At 43.4% G+C, this 25,923-nt stretch overlaps 1 protein-coding gene across 2 annotated transcripts in view; it reads left to right on the top strand.

Moving 5' to 3' along the window:
- The first annotated feature begins 993 nt into the window (after positions 1 to 993).
- The window catches only part of HTR2A (5-hydroxytryptamine receptor 2A), a 60,123-nt gene continuing 35,193 nt past the window's right edge, over positions 994 to 25,923 (top strand). Inside the window, exons 1-2 of one of the 2 annotated variants that reach the window (XM_026017221.2) lie at positions 994 to 1,915; positions 5,828 to 6,028. In XM_026017221.2, coding sequence (XP_025873006.1) covers positions 1,504 to 1,915; positions 5,828 to 6,028 — 613 coding nt within the window. In that variant the 5' untranslated portion in view covers positions 994 to 1,503. Of the gene's footprint in view, positions 2,262 to 5,827; positions 6,029 to 25,923 lie in introns of both variants that reach the window. The other variant, XM_072760566.1, reaches the window with a different exon arrangement.

Below are 25,923 nucleotides of genomic sequence, written 5' to 3' on the forward strand. Positions count from 1 at the left end.
GCGGACGGGGGGCGCCGGGCTGAGCCCTGGGGGTGGTACCGAACTGAGCCCTCGGGCGGGGAGGGGGGAGTGGACACCCGGCTAAGCCCTGGGGGGAGGGGGCGCCCAACTGAGCCCGGGGGGGGGTCACGGGGCTGAGCCCACGGGAGGGGCGGACGGGGGGCGCCCTGCTGAGCCCTGGGGGGTCGCTGGTTTGAGCCCAGCGGGGGAGGGGGCTACCGGGCTGAGCCCACGGGGGTGGAGGGGGGAGTGGTCACCCGGCCGAGCCCTGGGGGGGAGGGGGCGCCCAACCGAGCCGGGGGGTGGGGGGGTCACGGGGCTCAGCCCACGGGAGGGGAGGGGAGGGGCGCGCCCTGCTGAGCCCTGGGGGTCGCCGGGCTGAGCCCACGGGAAGGGAGGGGAGGGGGGCGCCCTGCTGAGCCCTGGGGGTCGCTGGGTTGAGTCCAGCGAGGGAGGGGGGTCGCCGGGCCGAGCCCACGGGCGGGGGTGGGGGTGGGGGTGGGGGGCGGGGGGGCGGGAGCCCGCACGCCCAGACCGCGCAGGGCTGCAAGCGGCTCCCCTCGCGCACGCGGTTTTGAAGTCAGCAGAACAGAAACCCGATTACCGCCCCATTATGCTGCGCGACGCGGGAGGAGCAGGGCCCCGGGAGCAGGGCAGCTGCCGCGAGCCGCGGGACGGCGGGGCCGGGCTCAGGTGCGGCCCCCGGGGACCGACCTAGTGCCCGCCGCGTGGCAGCGCCGAGCGCACCTGCTCCGGGGTCGGGCCGGCGCGCGGCCAGGCGGTCCCGGTGTCCAGGAGCATCTCCCCGCGGGCAGTCGCCGCCCCTGGCTGCTCCCGGCGGCTGCTCTGCTGCTCTCCTCCTGCGCGGGGCGCGGGGCGCGGGGCGCGGGGCAGCTCCGACGGCGGCCGCGGCGGGTGAGCCCGAGGCTGGGGACCGCGGCCCCGCGCACCTGCCGCGCCCCGGGGCGTCCGACCTGCGGGTCCCCCGCCCGCCCCGCCCCGCCCCGCCGGGGAGCGCACGCCGCGGCCGGACTGCGGAGGCCCAGCCGCGGGGCCAGCGTCACCCGCAGACCCAGGCAGGGCCCATGGGACGCCCGGGAACCACAAAACTTTTCTTTTCCGGCCGGGATCCCAGCCTGCTCCCTGAATGCTCCAAACTCTGCAACGTCTGTGCTAAAAAGTTCAGTCTGCTGTTTTTGACCTTGCTTTGAAGGAAAACCAAAAAAGGGGAAAAAAAGAGGAAAAAAAAAAAAAAGAAGAAGAAGAAGAAGAAGGAAAGAAGTGAAACCCAACAAGGCTCCACTAACGTTGTGAAGGAAGGAGATCCAGAGTCACTGCAGCTCAGCTCCCGGGGGGACAATGGGAGAAAGGAGGCGACCGCAGGAGCCCAGCAGGTGCACCCGCTGCCGTGTCACAGAGACAGGGGACAGGGAGATGCATGGGCAGCCGAGGCTCTAACTTGTTACTTTCTCTGGACTTGGTGTGCTACGGACCTGCTGAGACATGGATGTGCTCTTTGAGGATAATGCCCCTTGGAGCCCAACCACCAGCTCCTTAATGCCATCAAATGGGGACCCAAGGCTCTACGGCAACGACCTGACCGCTGGAGACACGAACACTTCGGATGCATTTAACTGGACAGTGGATGCAGAAAACCGAACCAACCTCTCCTGCGAGGGCTGTCTCTCGCCACCATGCTTCTCCCTACTTCATCTCCAGGAAAAAAACTGGTCGGCTCTGTTGACAGCGGTCGTGATTATTCTGACCATTGCTGGAAACATACTCGTCATCATGGCAGTGTCCCTAGAGAAAAAGCTGCAGAACGCCACCAACTATTTCCTGATGTCACTTGCCATAGCTGATATGCTGCTGGGTTTCCTTGTCATGCCCGTGTCCATGCTAACCATCCTATATGGTGAGTGGCAGCAGCCTCCCAGCTGTACCCGCCGGGTGCACGCAGCATGTGCATGCTCCGAGCAGATGAGCCGGGCCCAGGGGCCCAGCTGACCACCAGGGTTTATTTATAGACCAGGGGCTCCCCTGTTACACTCCTCCAATCTCAAAGTGAGCTTGCACGTTCGAAAAGCTCAGACAACCTATTATCACCGGAGAGTGTTGTGCTTTGGGACAAGGACACTGTAATGTAGTCACTTTAAGTGCCCCCGACAGAGTCGTCCGGCAGTAATTTATCTGTCATCCTGAAGCCACTTGCTTTCCGCCTCTATGTATGCCCAGATCTTCCAGCCTTCAGGACAGAACAGGTGGTTGTTGTTGTTGCTGCTGTTGTTGTTGTGTCTTTGTCACACACAGTTTTCAGCACTTCTAACGGAGTGGGTAAGACCTTCCCAGGTCCCTGGGAACACTAGTGGGACAGAGTTGGGTTTAATGCTAAGATATGCACCCTCTGCCTTAGAGTGAATGAATTATTCTGGTTTCTGCTGTCCCACCCCCCACCCCCCTACTCCACCCCCCCCCCCCAGTAGCTAATTTGGAAGTTTGCCTTTGAATGACCCCCTCAACTCCTGGAGAATAACCATCTCCTGTCAACTCCCCGCAGTGTGTTTGGGAGGAGGGTGGAAACCGGTGGGGAAGGCACTGATGAGTCCTGCGCTCTCCACCAGCCCGGGGACAGTCAGACCCCTCGGCGGGGAGCAGAATGCCATGCTCTTTTCCAATTATGAGCAACACAGCCGGATTTCTTTCAAAAAGAACATTTAGGGAAGGAAAAAAATATATATTTAGGCTGCTGACACAGGCCCGTAGCCGTCCCCCGGAGCTAGAAATGCTTTGTAAGAGCTGGGTCTTGGGGGGCTCAGAATACACAGGTGTATGCATCACCCCAGTGCGCGGAGAGGAGGAGGGGGGTGCAGGGGGGGAAGGAGAGGGGCCAGGGGGAGCAGGTGCCGGAGTGCACGGGGTGGAAAGCGCTCCCGGCAAGGCCAGCCCCCCTCCCTGCTGCACCGCTCAGCCGTCACCCCAGAATGATTCCATCAAATTCGCCTGTGGTTCCCAGACACGCCTCCTAGACCCCACCGCCGCCGCGTCCAAGGCAAAGCGCGGGAGTGGGGCCTGGGTCCCAGGGGTCCCGGAAGGGCACCCAGCCCGCTGCAGGGGGGATGGGGGGCCGGGCCGCGGGGGGCAGGGGGGGCGCGACCCCGGGGCAGGTGAGGAGCGGAGGCGGCGAGGCCCGCTCGGGGTGCAACGGCGCCCCCTAGCGGCGGGCGCTCGGCAAGCGGCGAGTGGCAGCGGGAGCCGCGCCCCCTCCCGGGACCGCCCCCCACCCCCACCCCCAGCCCGACTCCCGCAGACCTGAGCCCCAGGGCCGACCTGGGCTGCGAGCTCAGCGAGGGCGGCGAGGCTCTCGTTTCAGCTCAAGTTTGTGCGTGTGGGTGGGTGTGCGCGTGCAAACAGAATCAGAGAGAAGGGCTTAGGCTGGGACAGCGTGCAGGATGCAAGCCTAAGCCTAGCTGGGGGCGCTCGGGAGATGGGCTTGCAAACGCAGGGGTCGTCCAGCCTCCTGGGCCTGGGCTTGTGCAAAGAAACGGCGACGCTCTGTGACCTGCCTGCCCTGTCACAGGTGCTCGGTGCAGCACGCTCGCTGGCGCGGCCACCAAAACACCTAGGGCTTGTGGGACCCCTGATGCCCCTCTACATCAACGACAGGGCACGTAGCATATGCATCGTGCACCCGCCTCCGGTGGTGCTTCGCCTGTTGGCATCCTCGGGGAGCTTTGGATCACTGGGGCCAGCTCTGCCCCCCTCCTGAGCACCGGAGGAAAAGCGCTCCCGCTGATTCCAGTGTTACCCGGGCCAGCAGCCCCACCCGCAAACGTGTTAGAAATGACTCTCTCCTGCCCCCGGCACAGTCCAGAATCACAACCTCGGGGGGGGGGGGGGGGGGGGGGCAGCAGCACCATTTTATTTTATTCTATTTTTTAAAATTTTATTATTATTTTATTTTATTTTATTAATTATTTCATTTTACTTCATTTTATTTTTACTTTATTTTGTTTGTATTTTATTTTTTATTTTTTTTATTTTACTTTTACTTTATTTTATTTTTTATTTTATTTTATTTTTATTTTTTATTTTATTTTACTTTTACTTTATTTGATTTTTTATTTTATTTTATTTTTATTTTTATTTTATTTTACTTTTACTTTATTTTTTATTTTATTTCATTTATTTTATTTTATTTTTTATTTTATTTAACTTTTACTTTATTTTATTTTATTTTTTATTTTATTTTACTTTTACTTTATTTTATTTTTTATTTTATTTTATTTTTATTTTTACTTTATGTTATTTTTTATTTTTTATTTTATTTTACTTTTACTTTATTTTATTTTTTATTTTATTTTATTTTTATTTTTTATTTTTATTTTATTTTACTTCTATTTTATTTTATTTTATTTTTATTTTATTTATTTTATTTTTTATTTATTTTTTATTTTTGTTTTATTTTACTTTTACTTTATCTTATTTTTTATTTTATTTTATTTTTATTTTATTTTTTATTTTATTTTATTTTATTTTTTATTTTAATTTTTTTTCTTTTAATAATACATTTATTTTTTTATTAGTGTTCAATTTGCCAACATACAGAATAACACCCAGTGCTTATCCCGTCAAGTATCCCCCTCAGTGCCCGCCACCCAGTCACCCCCACCCCTAACCCTCCTCCCCTTCCACCACCCCTCATTCGTTTCCCAGAGTTAGGAGTCTCTCATGTTCTGTCTCCCTTTCTGATATTTTCTACCCATTTCTTCTCCCTTCCCCTCTATTCCCTTTCACTATTATTTATATTCCCCAAATGAATGAGACCATATAATGTTTGTCCTTCTCCGATTGACTTATTTCACTCAGCATAATACCCTCCAGTTCCATCCACGTCAAAGCAAATGGCGGGTATTTGTCATTTTTATTTTACTTTATTTTATTTTTTCATTTTATTTCATTTTATTTTTATTTTTTATTTCATTTTTATATTACTTTATTTTATTTTTATTTTACTTTATTTTTCATTTTATTTTATATATTTTTTATTTTATTTTATTTTATTTTATTCTACTTTGTTTTATTATTTTCCAGCATCACCATTTTAAGACCCTGTCTAGGACCCTCTGAGATTTGCTAAAGTTTGAGAACCACTGCTCTTGAACACTTATGACGACAAGAGCACCCTACTTTTCTGCGTGGGTTACACACACACACACAGACACACACACACACACACACCGAAATCTGAGCTGAGTACCTAAAGCTTTATGTAATTATTTTTCCAAATAAAAATATTCCCAATCTGGACTTTTTAATCATTTATTTATTCACACCAACAGCATTTGAGAGACCATCAAATGACATCCCCGTGTGCGCAGTTCTAATGAGGAAGAGGTGGGCTGAACCCCAGGGAACCCAAAGTACATCAAATATGTGAATTGAGTACAGGCGCTGCCCTGCAAGAGGCACTGTAATAGAGGGGCTCGAAAGACAGCGGGACTTCTAACTCATTAAAAACAAAGAGAAGAGGTAGGTGCTAGGGGGCACAGGAAGAGAAATCCCACAGACAGCCCAATTTTTATTTAGCACAACACACTGGCTTAATTCCAGCCACCAGAAATTTCTTAAACCCTGTGTTCTTCAGCGAGTGTGATCTTACCATACTTAGGTACAATTGTTTTAGGCTCTTTAAAATATTGAAGAGTCTCGTGTTGCCCTTTGCCACCCCCTGCGCCTGCCCCCCCATGGAAACCCTCCTGGCAGGGTGGGCTCCCCACACCGTGGGCCACCCCAGGTCCCTCACTGACGCTAACCTTCCGCATCACAGGTTACCGGTGGCCTCTGCCTAGCAAACTGTGCGCCGTGTGGATCTACCTGGACGTGCTCTTCTCCACGGCCTCCATCATGCACCTGTGCGCCATCTCGCTAGACCGCTACGTTGCCATCCAGAACCCCATCCACCATAGCCGATTCAACTCCAGGACTAAGGCATTTCTGAAGATCATCGCTGTCTGGACCATATCAGTGGGTAAGTGGGGACAGAACTGCAACGGGGGGCGGGGGGAAAGGCCATTTGCGCCTTCCAAAGAGACTCGTTCTGTTTTGTGGCACTCAAACCTGACACGGTGACTATGGGGGTTTTGTGGTCGTTGCCGCAAGGTAGGTTGTACTGTGGCAATTACCAGATTTGCTGTAGGAAGAAAAAGTCTATGAAGGTCCCTGGCCCGCAATGTAAGTCTGCACAGTGAAGAACAGGTACACCTACGGAGCCAACCTGGGGAGTGTCTGTGCTGGGGCCACTTCCAAATGCTCTGCGCCCCCATCTCACACCTTCAGATTCACCACTCTAACCCCTGAGCTCCCCCAGGGACCTCCTCGTTTATCATCACTGGACTTGTTGTCAATTCGAGACAGCAGATCCCCATGCTGGAGGATACACAGCTTCTGGAGGCCAGAGAAGGTACCAGGTGCCGTGACGCAGAGGGAGAAGGTGAGGACGGAGGGGCAAGGCCCCCACAGGCATTTCCGCCTGCCCAGTACCTCCTCCTGTTATGTCACCACACCCCAGAAGCTTCCAGCACACTTCACTTACTGAGTTCACATCCACCTCTCACCAGGATTGACCTTCTGTCAATATTGCTTGTCACCCAACAAGCAGGAAAGCCCAGGTCATGGAAGCCAAAGGGACAGCTCCCAGGTAGCTAAGTCAATGGCACCTGTCACCTCCGGAGGCTTGGTTTATAACCAAAAGTTCCCTGGGGTTTCTTCTCAAGCTGCAAAGCTTTTTGGCCAACAACACTGCACCTGCTTATGACCACAGAGATACCAGCATCTACTGACAGGACAGATCGCAGGAGTTGACACCAAAAACGGAGTCCACCCCCAGCTTTGTAATAAAAATCCAAGTTAACAACAGACACACTAGGACATTTGGTGTGTTTCAGTTCCTGTTGTTTGCCTTGCTGCTGAAGAGAGACTCTGTGGAGTCGGTAGCTCCATTTTTTTTAAAGATTTTATTTATTTACTCATGAGAGACACAGAGAGAGAGGCAGAGACACAGGCAGAGGGAGAAGCAGGCTCCATGCGGGGAGCCCGACTAGATCCCGGGTCTCCAGGATCACACCCTGGGCTGAAGGAGGCGCTAAACCGCTGAGCCACCCAGGTTGCCCAATAACCCAAGTAATTTTTATGGATGAGCCACAAGTGAAATGGGGTCCGGCCAGTGAAATGACCTCCTCAAGACCCCACAGCTTGGAAATAGGACAGTGCTGATTTTATGACGGAAATGCTAGTGGTTGGAAGACCTTATGCTTATTTGATCGGTTAGAGAACCAAAGCATAGAGAGGTCTTGCGGCTTGCGGATCAGCTCTCCAACCAGTGGCAGGGCCAGGACCCCAAACCTCCGGCACCAAGTTCTAACTGCTGACTGACCGCCTACTTTAGGAAACCATCTCTGCTATACACACACACACACACACACACACACACACACACACACCCTCATGGTTTCAGGGCCTGGGCGATCTTGGGCTCATTCTAGTAGGAGCGAGAGAATGAAGGCCCCGTGGCTCTCAATCCCAGCCACACCAAAGAATCCTTGGGGAGCATTCTGATTTAGTTGGTCCATGGTAAGGTGACCAAGGTGCAACCAGCAGTAAGGACCACCTCAACACATGTGCTTAGCAAAGGTGGGCAATCATGCAAATGAAGCAAACCATGCCATTGTCAGGTGGCTTCTAGTTTTACGCTTTTACGCTCTCCTGTTGGTGAGACAGACCGTGGGAGAGTCACCCATCTTTGACCTTCCGTCTATCAGTAGACGGAAGAGGAGAAACTGGTATTTCGTTTTCTTGATAGATTTAAATTTGAACGGACCTTGCCTTCCTGAAATATATTCATAAATTAAATTAGTTTGGGATTACGTTGTTAGTTGGGTTATTATTCTTACAAAGTTTCTTTCCCTAGCTATAGTAAATAAATTTGGGTCATTACTGGTTTTTTTTTCCCCCACTGTGGTCTACAAATATTTAAGTAGGAATGTTCTTTTAAAGGTTGTGTAGAACTTAGTTCTAAGTCTCTGTCCTCCTGGTACCTTTTCAAATATTATCTTTAATTGCAACTCTAGGCTTTCTTCGGTTGCTATTTGCATCTTGTAGCTTATCTTGGGTTATTAGCTACGTACAAAGTTGAAATTATCTTTTATATTGATTCATCGTTATTAAATGTAATTCTTGGGATCCCTGGGTGGCGCAGCGGTTTGGCGCCTTCCGTTGGCCCAGGGCGCGATCCTGGAGACCCGGGATCGAATCCCACGTCGGGCTCCCGGTGCATGGAGCCTGCTTCTCCTCCCTCTGCCTGTGTCTCTGCCTCTCTCTCTCTGACTATCATAAATAAAATAAAATTAAATTTAAAAAAAAAAGATTAAATGTAATTCTTCTTGCCTTAATGTCTACTTCATCCGATATTAGTAGAGCTATGCTTTGGGTTATCATTCTCTGAATATATCTTATTCTATCTTATTACTGTCATTTCTTTCTGATTTAGTATTTAAAGTATATTGCTTATAAACAGTGCAAGTTTGTTTTAATCCAATCTTTATCTTTTAATTGGAAAATTTTTACTCCATTTATATTTAATGGAGCCCAGGTACATAGTATTCGGATTTATAAATTCTATTATTCTTTCTATTGTCCCATTTATTCTATACTCTAGTTTCTATCCTTGCCTTTTTGTGGTGTGATCAAGAATTCATTGGTCTCCTTTATAAGCTTGTTATTCATTCTTTTAAAGTCTCGTAGTGATTTTTTTTTTTTACTTAATAGTCTAACACGAATTACTTTTAACATTTCTTAGACAATGGAAAACTGTCGACTATATTAACTTCATTTACCCACGTCTTTCGTGTTTTTTCCTATTGTCTAATTTTAAGTACCCTTCTAAAACCCGTAGGACCTAAGTGTTCTAGTCACTATTTCCCACCTATTGACCCTTCCTGTTGCCATTCGTTGCTTTTGTCATTTCCATGATTCTGCCTGAGTTCAATACTCCTTACTTCTGAAGAATTTTAGAATAACCAGGTAGTTTGCTTTCAGTTTGCTGTTCTAAACATCTTTATTTTTGCCTTCATTTTAAGCAAACTTTTGCTTAATACACAATTCAAGGCTTCTACTTCTCCAACTATTTTTTTAAAGATTTTATTTATTTATTCATGAAAGACACACAGAGAGAGAGAGAGGCAGAGACAGGCAGAGGGAGAAGCAGGCTCCATGCAGGGAGCCTGATGTGGGACTCGATCTGGGGACTCCAGGATCATGCCCTGGGGCAAAGAGAGGCGCTAAAACCTCTGAGCCACCCAGGGATTCCCCTTCTCCAACAATTTAGAAGTGTTATTCCAAAGTTCTAGCTTATAGAATTTTGTTTGATTGTGAGGACTCAGCTGTCAGACTTACCAGTGTCCCTTAGAAATCACCATCTCTTGCCACCCTCTGCTGCTTTAGGATTTCTTCTTTGTATCTTAGCAACTTTAATGTGATGTGCATAGATGTGCATTAGCTTTGGTTTTGCCCTGCGTGATGTTTATATCCATCCTTTGCTATTCAATGTTTTTGGTTAATTTAGCAACATTCTTGGCCGTTATCTTTTGCAGTATTACTTCTTCCACCTTCTCCCTCCCTGACACGTTTCTTGGACTCCAGTTTCACAGAGGGGAGAAATCTTACCCATGGTTATGCCTCAAGCAACTTTTCTACATTTTTTCATCTTTAAGCCTTTAGTCCATCCAAGTAGTTTTATTCCTTTTTCTTCTGGATTAATTATCCTCACCCCACCTACTTATAATTTGCCGCTCAACAAATGCATTATAGCCTTAATAAGTCACTGTATTTCCAGTTTTAAAATGCCCATTTGATTGTATTTAGTTCTCTGGAATGATTCTCCATGTTTTCACCTGTTTTCTTAAATGTTAATCACAGGTGTCTGGATAGCTAATCACCTGGGATATTCTATTTTCTGGGGTCCTTTTCATTTTGGCTATTAGTACCCCTTGTATTTTTTTATTGAATACTGGACACTGTTTTTTAAAAAATGTGAATATTCTTGCTCAGAAAGAGGTGCTTTGGCGTTAGCAGGCAGTTACAATAAATGCCCTTAACCCAATCAAGGATGGAGTTCATTTAAGGCTGGCTTTTCATAAACACTGGTGTTTAGTTTATCCTTACACCTAGGGTATATTCCTTCATGACCTCAGATGAAAGCCTGAGGTGTTCTCAGCACTACGAGACTGCTACTAACTCTTTAGCTACTCAGCCTTTCAGTCTATCCCCCTAACGACTGATAGATGACTAACTGGGAAATAGTCTAATACCTTCTTTCTCAATTCCCTTCACTCCAGAATCTTAATTCCTGAAATCCTGGCTAAGTATCCGGAACTCCAAATTTTGATCTTTCTAAATCCTGGAGACAAGGTTTTGGGCCTTGAGCTCTGCTTTATTCGAAACTACTATTACAGACCTCTTCCTCATTTGAGATTCTTCATTGCATCTTTTCTCATCTTATTTTTCTCCCATCTTTGTTCCTTTCATATTTTTACATTTTTAAAACACAATCTTCCTACCTCTGCCTTTTGAGAAAGAAATTCAGCCTGTCTATGTCAACTGTCATGATTGACAAAAATCACTTTTATTCTTCCCGTCTTCTACTTCAAAGATTTTCTCTGTAACAGTTCATTTTCCTTATTTCATGTGTTTACTGACTTGTATAAGGTCATCCTTTCCCTTCACCCCATGCTAATAAGTTTGAATTATTTGGCTTTTCTGTTCATTATTGCAGTTCCATCCCAAATCATTGCACTGATATCTCTATTAAAAGATCATAAAGAACCAACGAGGCTGTTTTTTTTTCCTCATTCACCCTGAGTCTCAATTTAGACTTCTGTGTAATTTTAAGATAACTTAGTAGTACAATAGCTTTTTAAGTAAATCAAAGAAATGGACAAACTATAAAGACATTGCTGACTACATAAGAAAGAATTTTATGACTAAAAATAGAAGCAAAATCAAAAGAAAAATTTCAGTGCATGAACAGACCAAGGGTTGATATTCCTAACCTACAAAGAGGACCTACATTCCAATCCACAAAAAGACAACCCAATAGGGAAAGAAATATGAATATGAACAGAAACATGAAATGGACAATATATGGAAAAGTGGACAACAGATGGATTGGAGAATGCTCAGTTTCTTCAACAGTCATGGAAATGTAAGACGATGTATTACCATTGTTCACCTAATTAGGCAAAATTAAAATAAGTGGAAACACCCAGAGTGATACCCTGTGTATGCTCATATCCTACTTGTGTGAATATAAATTGTCCTTGGACAATCTAGCCAAAGTTGTTATCATTTGACCTACCAGTCCTACTTCAGACCGTCTTTCCTACAGAAAAACAGAAGTACATGTAAGGACCTTTAATGCAGTCATCTCAGAAATTAGCAGAAAAGTAAGAAGGTTGGATTATGGTTTGCTGTACTGGCTCTATCCTATTTACACAGCATTTCACAGCTCTTAAGCATATTGAGATAGAGTTATTGGATATTTGACTAGAAAAACATCCATGACCGTAAGTGCAAAATGCAAGATTTCAGGGAGGTATGGATGATCTGAGCCTAGTCTGGTTAAATAGGAATGATTTATAGAAATCTTATTAGCAGGAAGAATCTGAGGACTTTACATTTGTCAAGAAGGGGAAATTAGGAAGAAGGAAAAAAAAAAAAAACAGCAGGATGGTTGCTTTTTCCCTGTAACCTTCTGTATAGTTTTGTCGCAAATACTGTCAATGTTTCATTCTTAATCATCATAACATCTGTGCCGTGGGAGGGAAGGCTTCATGGAGCAGCTGGCTGACCCTCCAAGTTGGCTAGGACCTAACAAATGGCAACCTTGGGAACCACAGCCCAGATGACTCAAGTTTTCCTGCACTTGGTATTTGAGGTTTGCCGCTGCGTACCCCCCCCCGCTTACTGCTACCAGCTTGGTCATTTTACTGTTGCCAAGGCTTTCATCCAATTCTGAGGAAAATGAACGCAATTACAAATCAATTGCACTTGCTATTTGTGAGCTTTCAGCGAAGAACTGATGACAGAAAAGATTGACGCATTAGATTAAGAATGACCCTAGGATTCTCTGGATTTCATCATCCTTCCACAAACCCAATTCCCATGATCAGAGGTGACCGTGGCTTCGCTGCGGCATATAAGACGAGCAAACCCTTTCTTCGCAACAATTGACTTGCTAACACCGTGTGAGAAGAGAAAATGCTTTATTCCCTGACTCTCTTTAGCAGGTAAAGGTACAGGTTAGATAGATAAAGGACGATTTTTCACTTCGTCATATGATGGCAAAGACCCCAAATCAGAAATCTGTTTGCAGGTCATGGAATAATTTTGAGCTATCGTGGGTCCAAATAGAATGGATTTTTTTTCCTTCCCCCTCAAGGTTTCCATAGCTACTGTGCTCTTCATTACTATTACTTTGCTAATAGAAGAAAGATCAGCTGTTTCATTAATTCAGAACCGATGTCCTCACAACAGACAGCTTCGCATAAACCCTCGATTGAAAGCTTGGGCCACCAGGTACAACCCCTTGCCTTTAGGCTGGTCAGAAATTTACCTTCTTAGTACAGATTTATCAAGAAACTTTGGGGGACCGTGAAAATAATAGCTCAGTGTAGTTTTATTTTTTTAATGGACAATTCGAGCATTTTTTTTTTTTTGTCTATGAACAAATTTCCATCTTGTATAGTTGGCTGGACATAGATCTTGGTTATAAGCTAAAAGTCTGGAGTCAGACAATCTGGTCTGTTCTTCCTAAGCTGTGTGACAAGTTACTACTTTCTCTGCACCTTAGGTTTCCAATGAATAAATTATAGTAACAGGACCCAGGTCACGGGGTTTAGTGGTTGAGTAAATCTAGTTGTGTCCTAAGTGTTACAACATGTAAACTTTTCTGTACGATTTTTGGTATCTTCCTAACAGATTAGTGGGATTAGCTTTTGTCTCTTTTCACAATTTATCTAGGTATTCCCGATGTGTAACTGGTCATTTGACCTTGGTGGGTTCCCCCCCCCATGAATTTTTTTTATGACTTTTTATATGATCTGTGTATATTCTTTATTTTAGGTCTTCTGAATTTTGAATTACTAAAATTGCCTTTCCCACTACAAAGTTTTTAAAAAACCCTTATTTTTATAGGTTTTTTTTTTTTTTAGGTTTTATATTAAGTCTTTGAAGCATCTAGAATTTAATTCTTTTATTCTTGTGGCACAGCTACTTATACCTTTTATTTCCCCCACCGATCTGATAGGTCACTTTATCATAACCCAAGGTCCCATTGATATTTGGGTTTATTTTTTAACTTGTTCTGTTGATCAGTTTACTCTTTTACCCAGGGTGTACTTTCATTTGAGAATATATAATGGTATTTATTACCTTAGATCAATTCCCTCATTCTTTCTCAGACATTTCATGACCATTTCCACTTGCTTTGAGTTTTAAAATTGAGCTTCTATCTAGTTCCAGGGGGGGAAAAATGGTTTTATTGAAATCCCGTGTAGTTTTATAAATCAACTTTCTAGACCTTTCGGGTGGTGTGACTGTGTACTTTTTTGGTCTTTTCTATTTTTCTGTGTGTCATGAGCAGGCTCACATTCTCTGTAGAGTGAGGCAAATATGTATAGACAAACATAACTACCTAAAATTTTAGCATTTAGAAAATCACATACACATTTAGGTCCAAGAAGAACAATAGAATAGGATAGAAAAATTAAGCATAGTTCAGTATCTTCTGAAAAAAAAAAATACTTGCAAAAATCCAAAGTGAATCAGCTGAACAAAATGCTCTTAAAACCAGTGTTCTATTGGCCTTTATATGCTGGGGCAGATTCCCAGCTCCACTGCCTGAAACAAAGACTCTAAGAAGTCCTTCTGGGATTCTCTCCTCTGGGACCTGGCAGGTTCATGCCCAACTCCCTTATCGCCAGGAGTCAGCCAGCCTAGGAAGTGGAGTCCAGAAATTGCTGAAGCAACCAGGGCAGGAGGTGGATGGGTTACCTGTTCTCTCTCCCACTGCGGGGACATCTCAATGTAGGCAAGCACCTACCAGGACACAAAGGCAAAATCGAAGAATTAATCTAACTCTTCCTTTCCCTTGGTTTCTTGACTCATTTTTTCTCCTGGGTGAAGCAAAATGGTCTTTTTTTTTTTTTTTTTTTTTTTTTTTTTTTTTTTTTTGCTTCTGCCATAATGCACTGTCCTTTCCAGAAGGCTAGGTGCGAGCTCTGGGCACCACCTCAGGCTGCAGGTGAGTGGGTGGGCCAGTGTCTGGGAGCTACCAGCTTGGAGCAGGAGCAGGGCTGCTCACGGCCACATGGAGATTGCAGTCCTCCCCAAGAGTATCGCAGCACCAGACAGCTGCCAAGTGGCCGGCCATACTCTCACAGCCCTGAAGTAAAGGCCCTGCAGAGCCACCACCCACTCAGCCCACCTTCTCTTGTCCCTGAGAGTGCCATGATCCTTTCCCTTTTCTCCCCCTACAGGTGTAGAATTTAGGAACCTTCCCCTGCTGACCAGCACTTCATACTTAGAAATATCACAGAAAGGCTAGGCTCTTGGTGGACGTATCCTTGGTTGTCCTTCAGCACACTTGCCCCTGGGTACGAGGCCATTTAATGGCCCATGTAGCTCGAAACCTGCCAGAATGACAGCTGACTTCTTTCTGCATGGCAGATTCCGCCATAGCTATGGGACAATATGCTCAGTAAACCAGCACTTAGCATAACTCTCTGGGGCTACTGGAAACTGGTGAGAAAAATTAAGAAGTGATTTGGTGGTAACGAAGTGCTTTATGCCTTGTCGGTCTGCTGCTGTGGCCTGCTTCGTGGACACTTTGGCTCTTTTGAACATTCTATCAAGGCAAATGAAGAAGGAAAGGAGGGATGGGACTGAGACTTCTGATGCTTCTTGACATTGAGAGCAGAGAGCTGGCATCCATATACTGCCCCTTCCTGCCCACGGGCTGGGTCAGGAGTCCGCAGCTTGTGGAGGCTTCCACGTTCTCCAGGTCCAACCATCCTTCCTGGGCTAGAAGATAGATAGATGACCCTCAAGTCACACGTTACGGTCGATCATCGCTAAGTTATCACCAGCACCCTTCGTGTCCTAGTACCTGTTGCTTCAGTGGCCTAAAAAAACCCCAGCCCTGGATCACTCAGACCACCACTGCTTACTGTTATCGCACCCACGTAACAACCTACAGCTGCCGGAAGAAGTCACACGCCGAATCCCATGGCGCCACATAGCTCTGGTTTCCAACTTTGCCTGGCCCCTCATTGTGGTCAGTGCCTTGGTTTGTCCCTCCTGGACCTTTCAAGTTTTTTTCCTATTTAAGTTGTCTCAACCTTAGACCTCCATTCTCCAAGCGTAAGACCTTATCCTGTTCTCTTCTATGAAAGGCCATCAAGCCCTTTTCCCTACTTCTGCTTTCTAATTCTGCTTTTGTCAGCTTCCAAGCAGGTATTCCAGGACTATCCATATTCTTCTGTACTTTGTCTCTACTTCCTATCCTTCCCCAAAGCATTTGTTTTCCCCAAAGCATCTTTGACTCCTCCTCATCCATCTCTCTGATTTACATTTATTCCCCTAAAAATTCTACCCTTGCTTGCTCCATCTTGTCACGTTCACACCTCAAAGCACCAGCCAGCTTTCGCCGCCCTTCTCTTTACTGTTCTCAAGGTCACCAAAGCCTTTCTGCTTTCCAGTCCTATCTAGAAGACTTTAATAATGTAGTCAAGTAATACATGAATATGGTCTCAATGTGCAAACCCAGTGGCCCAGACTACAGAGAATGCAGAGTCGCCCTTCATCTCTCCTGCCTTTCCAGGCCCGCACCGCAGTCGGAACTAACCTTGAACCCCACCATCACCATTCAATGCAGAGCATAAGCAGGAGAGGAGCAAGGAAGTCACACCCAGCCAGGCTCCCTCGGATTTCAGCCTTTTTGAGAAGGCCCCTCGGTCCTCTTTCACTAGGATACCCTTTGACTCTGTTTGCACTTCAAAATGCTCCCTTCAAACCCTGCTGACCTTTGCTGCAGTTTCTCTTATTTTGGCCCTTCCTTCAAGTTGTTTTTTCTAAACCAGGTCCCATTTGCTGTCCTCCACTTGTGAATTACTAAGAAGAGCGCACTCTTTTCATGGGTTGCTCTAGTTGATTAAACACCACAGAAATGCGCTGATCACAATCAGCGGAAGGAATTTGAGGATCATGTACACACGTGTCTGGATATTGTCCTGATTCAAAAATGTTTCTCATTCTTTATCTACGACCCTTTTGTGTATTTAAGTCTATGGATTGATCGCTTTCCAAACTCTCTCTTTCCTCTGCTCCTTTATTAACTCTCAGATGAACCGCTGGAAGTTTACGTGAGGAACTGTATTTACAGGCTACACTCGAATGGTTGAGACACGACCAATTCCCCCCACATTTAGGGAAACCACTCAGTTTACATATTTGATATAAGAACTTTGGAAACTACCCAGGATATAGTAACCCGTGGTTTGTTTATTGAGGGATGCTTTCTTAAACTTCTAATAGCACAACTAACCTTTCTTTTTTTTTTTTTTTTTTAAGTTTGTTACTCATTAAAATTTCATCTCATCCAATGAAAGACACTCAAGCCTATCTGGAAGAAAGTTGATCCTCATTTGTTTTGTTTGGTCCCCCTGGTTACCGTGTCTTTGTTTTAGGCTCTAGCTACTGAATCCCTAGTAAATGCCGGTGATGAACCACAAACATGTATCTGTGGTTTCTCTACTCGGAGGGAAAAGAGATGTTCTTCATATCTCCCATCACCACCCTGTGCCAATCCTGCCAGCATTCTCTTTTTTTTTTTCCTGCCAGCATTTTATTACGGCTCTGACCACTCCATTCTGGCATCACCATTCTTAGATGCATAATGAGCCATTACTTCTTGGATGTTCATGATGCAAATTTACCCACCCTGAAGACCCTATTTCTTTTGATTTGTCCTCTAAAGCCATTTACCAAGGAATCAGACACATAGCAGACAAAGTATGAGTGTAGTTAGCCATATATAGAAGCTCGATTTGTTGTACGAAGGAATAAACGAATGAGAAAAGGATATAGGGAGACTTGGAAGAAAGGGTTGGGGAAATAAAGGAAGGGAGAGAAATGGGGTTTCTTGAGAGGCTCTTATAGTTTTTCCCTGACAGCAAGTCATCTTTAATATGTCCACCTATGCCAGCTGTTTTATGTACAGGATCTCACTTGGCCAAGTACAGCAAATGTGTATTTGCATACACATCTCTAGCTTTTTCAGTATTCAGATTTAATGTCCGTTTCCATAGAAACAGGTCTGGCAAGGCTGGTTCACAGAAGCTAAGAATGAGAGACATAACATGAGAATTGTGCTAACTTCAGGCAAAAGCTAAAAGTCATACTTTTGTCTTTTCAGTAACTTGGTGCTTTAAAGTCAGCAGGAGGGAGCCTTATTAAGTCAAGCAAGAAGCATTTTCATTTTTATTACTGAGGGTTCTTTTTTTTTTTTTTTTTTTTTTTTTTTACTGTTTACATTTCTCATAAAATTGAAAGCAATTACAGAACAGTGTTAATAGGCAATGTTCCTCAGGGGAATGGAAAACTTTCAGATTCTGGTTATGGTCTTCTGAACAGCCCCTGCCCAGCCAACTATCTTAGCCACCGCCTGTTCATCTGCCTATTTTGAGGTATTTCATGGTTTAGCCAAATGTTAGGAGTATTACACTTGAAAAACTCCAACAATAAGACTGAACTGTACAAGTGAAATATTTCTCTAAGCATCTCTAGTAATCATTCTCAGACCAGTTCCTGAAACTGTGGAACAGACAAAGTGCTAATCCATAAATGAAGACCATTTCACCCGTGGGCGAGAGCTTCCTTCGTGTCTGTGAAGGCGGACTCTTCTGTAAGGAAACAATGGAAGCACAATAAGATTGCTGTAAGATGCGCATGCCTAGGGCCCCTTCCCAGACCCTCTGGTTCAGTAGCAATGGAGAAGGCCAGGATGTGGTTTGCCTTATGGAGCACTGACTGCCTCAACTATCAGGGTAGAATATGAGGGTTTTTTTTTTTCATGGATATTCTCATGGACTACTTTGCACGTTCTTTTCAGCTTTCAGATTTGCACATTGCATGTCCATGTACTTGTAAGGAACCTATAAGCATTTCCACTAGTAGTGCACAGTTGTTCGGCCGTGCAGAATGTACCAGGCTTTTAACTTCTTAAGGGTAGGCAGGAACCATGTCTTACTTGGCTGTGTTCTTCACCATTAGTACCAGTAGGTGTTGGATAAATGTTTGCAGAACTGACCAATGAGCCAATCCTGATTTCCTCAGTTTTGTTTTTTTTCTCCCCCTCAGTTTTCATTTCAATTTTGTCAAGGTAATAAGGTACCTTCTCACATAAAGGAGTATCATGTTATTGGAGAGCTATCACCGCCCATCAATAACTACTAGAATTTAAAAAGAAAAGTACAACTGAGACGACATAACTAATTTCCTCGGAGCTCTTTTGAAACCATTTAGAAAATCTTAAGTCTCACATGGGAGTTGTGTAGAATTAAAATACATTTTGATAATCCTTTCCAGCTTTATAATTCCGTTTTCTACTCTTGGATCTCAATACCTAAAACTGTCAGCAAGCCTCTGAACAGCGGTGCTTTTGTTTTAGTAGCCAAGAATTCTACTTCTAGGTTTCCATTCAACCTTCAAAATCATACTCAGAACCGGTTGGGGATCAAAATATGGAAAAGCACTGAAACCTCCTACTAGCTTGACCAAACTACAGCGTAAGCTGCAACTCCTATCTGTGCACCTATCTGGAAAGTTTACCAATTCTTCATAATTATTTTGAAACAGGGATGGTTCCTGGCTGAATAAGCTAATGCATAGACCCTATGGAAAGAGTAACACTAAACAGCCTATCTTCAGAATATTTCGCTTTTACTTTTTCCATAGTGGTTGAAGGCAGAAAAGACAATTGCTTATTTAGCTTCCCGATCACTGGCTCAGCAGCCTGAAACAACAAGATAGAAATAGCAACAGCCCAGGTGAGGGCCAAAGAGTCAAAAGTTTTTTTATTTTTTTAATTCAGCACCAGTTTCAAGTAAAATTGAATAGACCATGATCATAAAAGAAAGTAGGATCTTATGACTGATTTCCTTTTGTTTTTCCAGCTAAAAATTGACCTAGTTAGTTTATGGGCTTTTAACAGATTTTTCACGAGGCTAAAATAAGAAATCTGAAATCAGATTGTTTTCATAGTTCTTTAGGAAGCTTTTTCCACATTAGTTCATGCTAGAAAGTTAAAGTCCAAATACTCAAAGTTGAAATAAATTCTTACAATGTAAAAGATCCTAAAAGTTGAAAGGGAGGAAAGAAGAGATGATGGGTTTGGTTAATTTAGTAGCAATAAACTAAGCATCTTAGAGTGGTCGTGAAGCACCAAGCTCCTCTGTCCATGATACATTGCCATTCAGAGTTCAGCACCAGGAAGCAGCTACACTGACAGGAAGAGCAGCGTATTGACACCCAGGCAGGTGCGCTATCACCCAGCTTTTATGAGCACATGGGCTGTGCCCACCTCCTCACTTCAGTGAGAAGTTTGGACTACTGAATTCCTAAGCTCCTGATCAATTCTACAGTCCTGTGGTCTGTAAACTGAACCCTGAAGTCTTGGCTCTAAGTGAGACTATATAAGGAGAGCCCAAGCAAAACTTAATTGGAATCGAACACCTCTAAACTGATTTAGCTGTATTTTGTGTTAGCCCAACTTAGATGTAATTCATCAGTTTAAAATTGAGTATAACTGATATAGCTCCAAGATAAAATCTAGCTCAAAACCCCAAAAGGTAGTTAACAGGTCACTATTCATAGAGACCTAAGGTATTGAGCCAACCAAAATCTTCCCTGTTAGAAACGGTTGAAATCATTAATCCTGGAACTATTTTCACTTGTCTCCCACATAGAATATATTTTAGCACATAACCTACATGCAATTCTCTATCCTGATACTTTTATAACTTGTATTAATTCATTTCTATTTTTCCATTACCTGCTCTATTATTAGGATTTTAATGGCTACAACTTATTCCCTCATGTTGGTAAAGCATCATCTGTTAGCTCTCCTTCCAATTCTGTTTCTAGTTTTGGACTAAAAGTAGTTCATTTGGCATTAAATAGCATTTGCTTTATTCTGTCCTTACAGTCAGCTAGGTTTTAGTTTCATCCTTTCAGTTTCACCTGCCTGGAATTTCTTCAGGTATATTTACTTTGGTCCAAATGGCTGCTTCACTGTTTTCCTATTTAAGGAAGTCTGACCATTTTTAGAAGTTGCTTTTCTTTTTAAAAAGTCACAAATAAAGGCATGTATTTTCTTTTTTAAAAAAAAACTGTGGCAGGGCAGCCCGGGTGGCTCAGCGGTTTAGCGCCACCTTCGGCTCAGGGCCTGATCCTAGAGACCCGGGGTCGAGTCCCACATCGGGCTCCCTTGCGTGGAGCCTTCTTCTCCCTCTGCCTGTGTCTCTGCCTCTCTTTCTCTCTCTGTTTCTCATGAATAAATAAATAAAAATCTTTAAAAAAAAATTGTGGCAAAACAACGTGTCATGTCACCAGTAAGTATATAGTTCGATGGCATTACATTCCAAACTTACCATCCCAAGCAGAAACTGACCGTTAAGCAATTCTTCTCCATTCCTTCCTACTCCATCCCCTGGTAACTGCTAATCTACTTCGCCTCTATGAATCAGTCTTTTACATTTCATAGAAGTGGAAGTGTATTTGTTCCGTTGAGTCTAGCTTACCTAACTTAGGTTTTCAAGGTTTATTACACTACCTATTAAAACTCCATTCCTTCCTGTAGCTTAATAGTCTATTGTTAGGTACAGCTTGTTTATGGATTTGTCTGATGGTAGACGTGAGTCACCTTTTGGCTAATGTGAATACTGCTGTATTGAATATTGGCATACGCAGATCTGTTGGAGCCCCATTCTCAATTCTTTTGTGTATCCACCAAAGAGTGGAATTACAGGCAGTATTCTAGATTTATTTTTTCGAGAAAACTGCTACTTTGTCTTCCACAGAAACAATCCCTCTTCACATTTCCATCAGCAACATAGAAGGGCTGCCGTTTCCGTTTCTCCACGTAATCAGCAAAAGTTTTTTTTTTTTTTTATTTGCTTTTTTATTGCAGCCATACCAGTGATGTGAAGTAGCAATTTTTTTTATTGCAGCCATACCAGTGATGTGAAGTAGCAATTCATTGTGGCTTTGATTTGTATTTTCCTAAGAACTAATGTTTCATGTGTTTTTTGTTTTTTGTTTGTTTGATTTTTTACTTCTGTGTATCTTCAATTTCTTTAGGTCCTCTACTTTTTAACTGGTATGTTTATCCTTGATTTTTTAGAAACTCTTCACATGTTCTGGATATAAACCTTTCAGAGAACATTTGCAATCATTTTCCCCTATAGATTATCATTTTATTGATAATCAAAGTTAAATTTGTGCACATTGAGTACATTGAGTCCAATTTACCTTTTTCTTCTGTTCCTTGTGCTTTTGGTGCTTTATTTCTATAACTTTTTGTTCCTTTTATCTACGCTTTCTTTCTAACTCCCTTCATATTCCCTAAGGTTTATCACCATAAGTTATACTATTGTTAGATAGTAATTCAACCAGTTATTGAGGATTAAAAGGATTTACAAAAAGTTGTTTTCCTATCATTTAAAGTATTGAAATTCTGTGTGGCAATATTAAGAGCAGTGAATAATTTTTTCATTTTTAGAAATGGCACTATTTCAGTAGCCAGTAAATGTTCATGTAGTTTATAAAGGACCTTTGAATGCTTTCAAGGATGAAGAGCCACCCTAGACTTCTTTGGGGAAGTATCTGTAGATAGAGCATAAAAATGTGGTGTAGAGGATGAAATAGGAACTCAGTCAAATGTGGGGAATTTAAGATACACTATACCCGTGAATACACTCTCAAAAGAACCAGGTATGATAATTATGCATTCAATGGTGCTAATTCCTTTATTTAAGAGGTAAAAGAATCTAACAATATTTTAGGCAGGTGTTAGGTAATCTAACTCCTTCAGTTGGAGTTTGCTTTTGCTCATATGGTGGATTCTTCCCATTACAGGATCTTCTAAATAGTTATTTGTTCTTGGCCATGCGTTCACCGTCAAAGACCTTATACAAATATTGTCTCAATACCAAGCTGTCAGAGCTTTGCATTCTGTTTCATCTACAGATTGCATTTCCAGCCGCACAGCAGCCTTCAGTAATTCCATTCAGCTTGACTCTCTGACCCAGCTCCAGCAGGTTTGCACTCCAAGGATTCTGAGCTTTCAGATTATGCAAATGTTTTGTGCTTCCTGAAGTCTGACCTCTCTAGGGAAAAAGAGGTCCCCATAGCTTTAGAAAAATGGAAAGACAACACTTGAAAATGGGAACAATTTCCCCTGATTTTCTCTTAAATTCACAATTTGTACTATCTAGGTTTCCAATTGCCTAGGGAAACCAGCTATTTAAGAATTGACCATCTCTTTGCAGTAGACTGAGACAATCTAATGGAAAGGAACCTGAGCTTAACAAACCCAAATTCTTTATGATGAGCAGCAAGAAACCAGCCCCTTGCTCCAGATGGAAATGTTATTGGTCATCTAAGTTTGTTCTCCATTCAAACATTCTCAAAAAAGATACTTTAAAGGAGCAGCAACTCAGAATTCTGTGGAGAATCATCTCAGTTTTTCTTTTAAGGTTTTAATTCCAATGTAGTTAACATACAGAGCTATATTGTCTCCTCAGTTTTATGCTATGCTGCACATAAATATGCCAGGCTCCATCACAATATTGATATAAATTGACAAGTGGTAAATGGTAAAACGAGATTAAGCAAAAAATGACACATTAGCAGTGTCAGGGGACAAGATAATGGGGTTGCCTTCACTTTCTAGGATAAAGGCCGGTTGGCACCAATTATACGGTAGATAAAGTATTGTATGTATAATCTATGCCAGATACTTTGCCCACCCTACATCTAGCATATCGTAAGCATTTTCAGAGTAGCAGCTGTCAATGTTATTAGTTCCAGGCAGCAATTATTTAGAGTATATATGGAAACTGTTTAATGTATAAAACTATATATAAAATACATAAGAAATATTTTAAAAAAAAACAAACAGTTCTTCTGTTTCTGGACTCAAACCCGTACTACTTAGAAAGCTTCCCCCCAGACTAGAAATGAACCAATAGGACATGTACCTTCAAGCCTTTGCTCAAATGTTCCTGGGGAAGCCTACCTGACCAATCCTCCCTCCCCAGAAAGGAAGAAGCCTACCTCCCCACCTCCCCCTGTCTACTTCCCACCCATTTTACCCAGCTTATTATCTTCTATTGTATTATCTTCTATTGTATCTTCTTATGTGTTATCTTCAGCTTCCCCACTGGAAGCTATGTCCCATGCGGGTAGGGGTTTGTAATCTAGCACATGATCAATCTCCAGCCCCAAACAATGTGTAACCACCCACAGTCGGTGCTCAGCAAATTTGTTAAAGGAGAGAACTGAGGCTCAAAGAGACGGAGTATGTCAGCAGGATTTCTTAACAAGGTAGGATTGGGACACAAAGGTAGATCTGCTGACTCTATTACTATTTCCACCGTATGTCACTTACTTTCAGAGCCTCTCCCTGCCCCAGGCTTCTAGGTACATGTTGTGAGCTCCACCTAGGAGCTGAGAGAACCCAGGAAAAGGAGGGATAGAAGTCTAGGCAGAGGCTGAAGAATGGGTCCACTCTGCAGGTAAATAGACCACCTGACCCAACTGTATGTGTGAATCAGCCTCTTGGGTTAGTAACAGATGCACTTCTCTGAACTTTATAAAAGATGAGTTTTCAGAAGTCTAATCTCTCCGAGTCAGGACTTCCCATAGTAATAAACACTTTATATAGAACTTTAATCTACAAAGCAATTTCTAAAACTCTCCCAAGTGAACCCTCTTAGGATTTCCAGGATGTGGGCAAGATAAAGATAAAAAAAACTTGAAAATAATGAAGTATGTGAGAATGACAGCTCATGAGATGGCTGGAAAGCCCAGAAAAGGTAACCTGGGTCTGAGCATCCCAGTGTTCCCATCACTGCTAACAACTTTGAGGACTTTCACTCTAGTGTCTGCATATCCTACTGTCAGTGATAGATGCTCATCAATATCCAATACATGAGACATATTTCCACTCATAGCACAAGTCTGTATACATCCACGTACCAAGATTTCCCTTGAATCAAGTAGTTCCGTAAAGCTATCCATCAAGTAGCCGCCATAAATGTGTGCTCTTTAAAACTAAAAAATGAAACTAAAATGTAATCCCTCACAGGGTTACATTTTCAGTGTTCAGCAGATGGCTGTATATCCCACACAGATATAGGACACTTTCATCACAAAGTTCTACTAGACTGTGCCACTCTAGATGTAGCGCATGTGACACAGGACCATTTAGAGATTGCATCTCAATCTGATAGAGCCATAATAGTTTCATATGGCACTCTGCTGGCAGCCCTGGTGCTAGAACTTGTGCCTAATAGCTCTTTGACACTTTTCTCATGAGCTTTGAGCAGTTGCTTTATCTCGTCTTGTCTTATGGGGCTACTAGGAATTTTCTTTTCCATCAGGTCATACTCACTGACCTTGAGTCTTCAACAGCTGAGCCTCTTCCTTCACCACCTAGAATAGTTTTTGTCAGCTAGCTGGCAGTTCCTGGCCATGTGAGCCTTAGGACAACCTACTTTACTATCATCTCATTCTTCGATTGAGAATTTTATGATCTATGTCCAAGTTAAAGTTACAGATTAACTAGAAGGCCGGAAGATGGGGAGGAGTAGCAAAATATTTTCTAGTATAAATGGGTCAGATACAGAATTAGGAGAACTTGAATTTGGCATTCGTGATTTACCTGCAGACCAGTCCTGTAACTTCTCTCAAAATCTCCTTTGTTGTCATTTGTAAAAGTATAGAAGTATTCACATGTGCTGGAGGGCTGGGGGAATATTTTAACAGCATGAAGTAGAACTACATCACTGTTAGATCTTGAGAAATTAAACCCAGATTCTCCAAGCCCAGAAAACCTTTCCACAAAAGGTAGCCAAGGGTTATTAATGAAGCAGCATTCGTCTGGATGTGCTCCACATCATAGGTAGGCAACCTAAGAGTGCCAAGACGAGGAAATCTCACCCTTTGGTACAGCCAGGCAGATACAGCCTGTTACCTATGTGATCTCAAGTCACTAGTCCTCAAGTTTAGAGGGTTTACCAGCAACATTTGTCACACAAAGTTCATCTTAAACTCACCTGGTAATTGTGGTGACCATCTGTATTAGCTAACTGGCTGTATACAAATGTAAATTTTTTGTCTTCATGACAGGATATAGTTTTGTAACTCAGAGGGAGGTATTGGCCAAAGTTAGGCTCCCACCTTCCCACAGAACTTGGTAGATGTAGTATCTCTTAATAATTACATTTCAAAAGGATGGCTCCCTGGTACTTGTGAAAAAGCTCCCTAATTCTAAAGACCCACAATAGGCTTGTAAGAAGACTTAAAACTCAACAAGGCAGAGGAAGAATTTAACAGTTACAATTTTATAAAAGCAAACATCCTAAGAAAAGGGAGATGTCTCTCCCCTTTTTTTATTTTTTTATATAATAAATTTATTTTTTATTGGTGTTCAATTTACCAACATACAGAATAACACCCAGTGCTCATCCCGTCAAGTGCCCCCTTCAGTGCCCGTCACCCATTCACCCCCATCACCTTTTAATTAAT

Source organism: Vulpes vulpes, chromosome 6 (genome assembly GCF_048418805.1).
Source record: "Vulpes vulpes isolate BD-2025 chromosome 6, VulVul3, whole genome shotgun sequence".
NCBI classification, from domain to species: Eukaryota; Metazoa; Chordata; class Mammalia; order Carnivora; family Canidae; genus Vulpes; species Vulpes vulpes.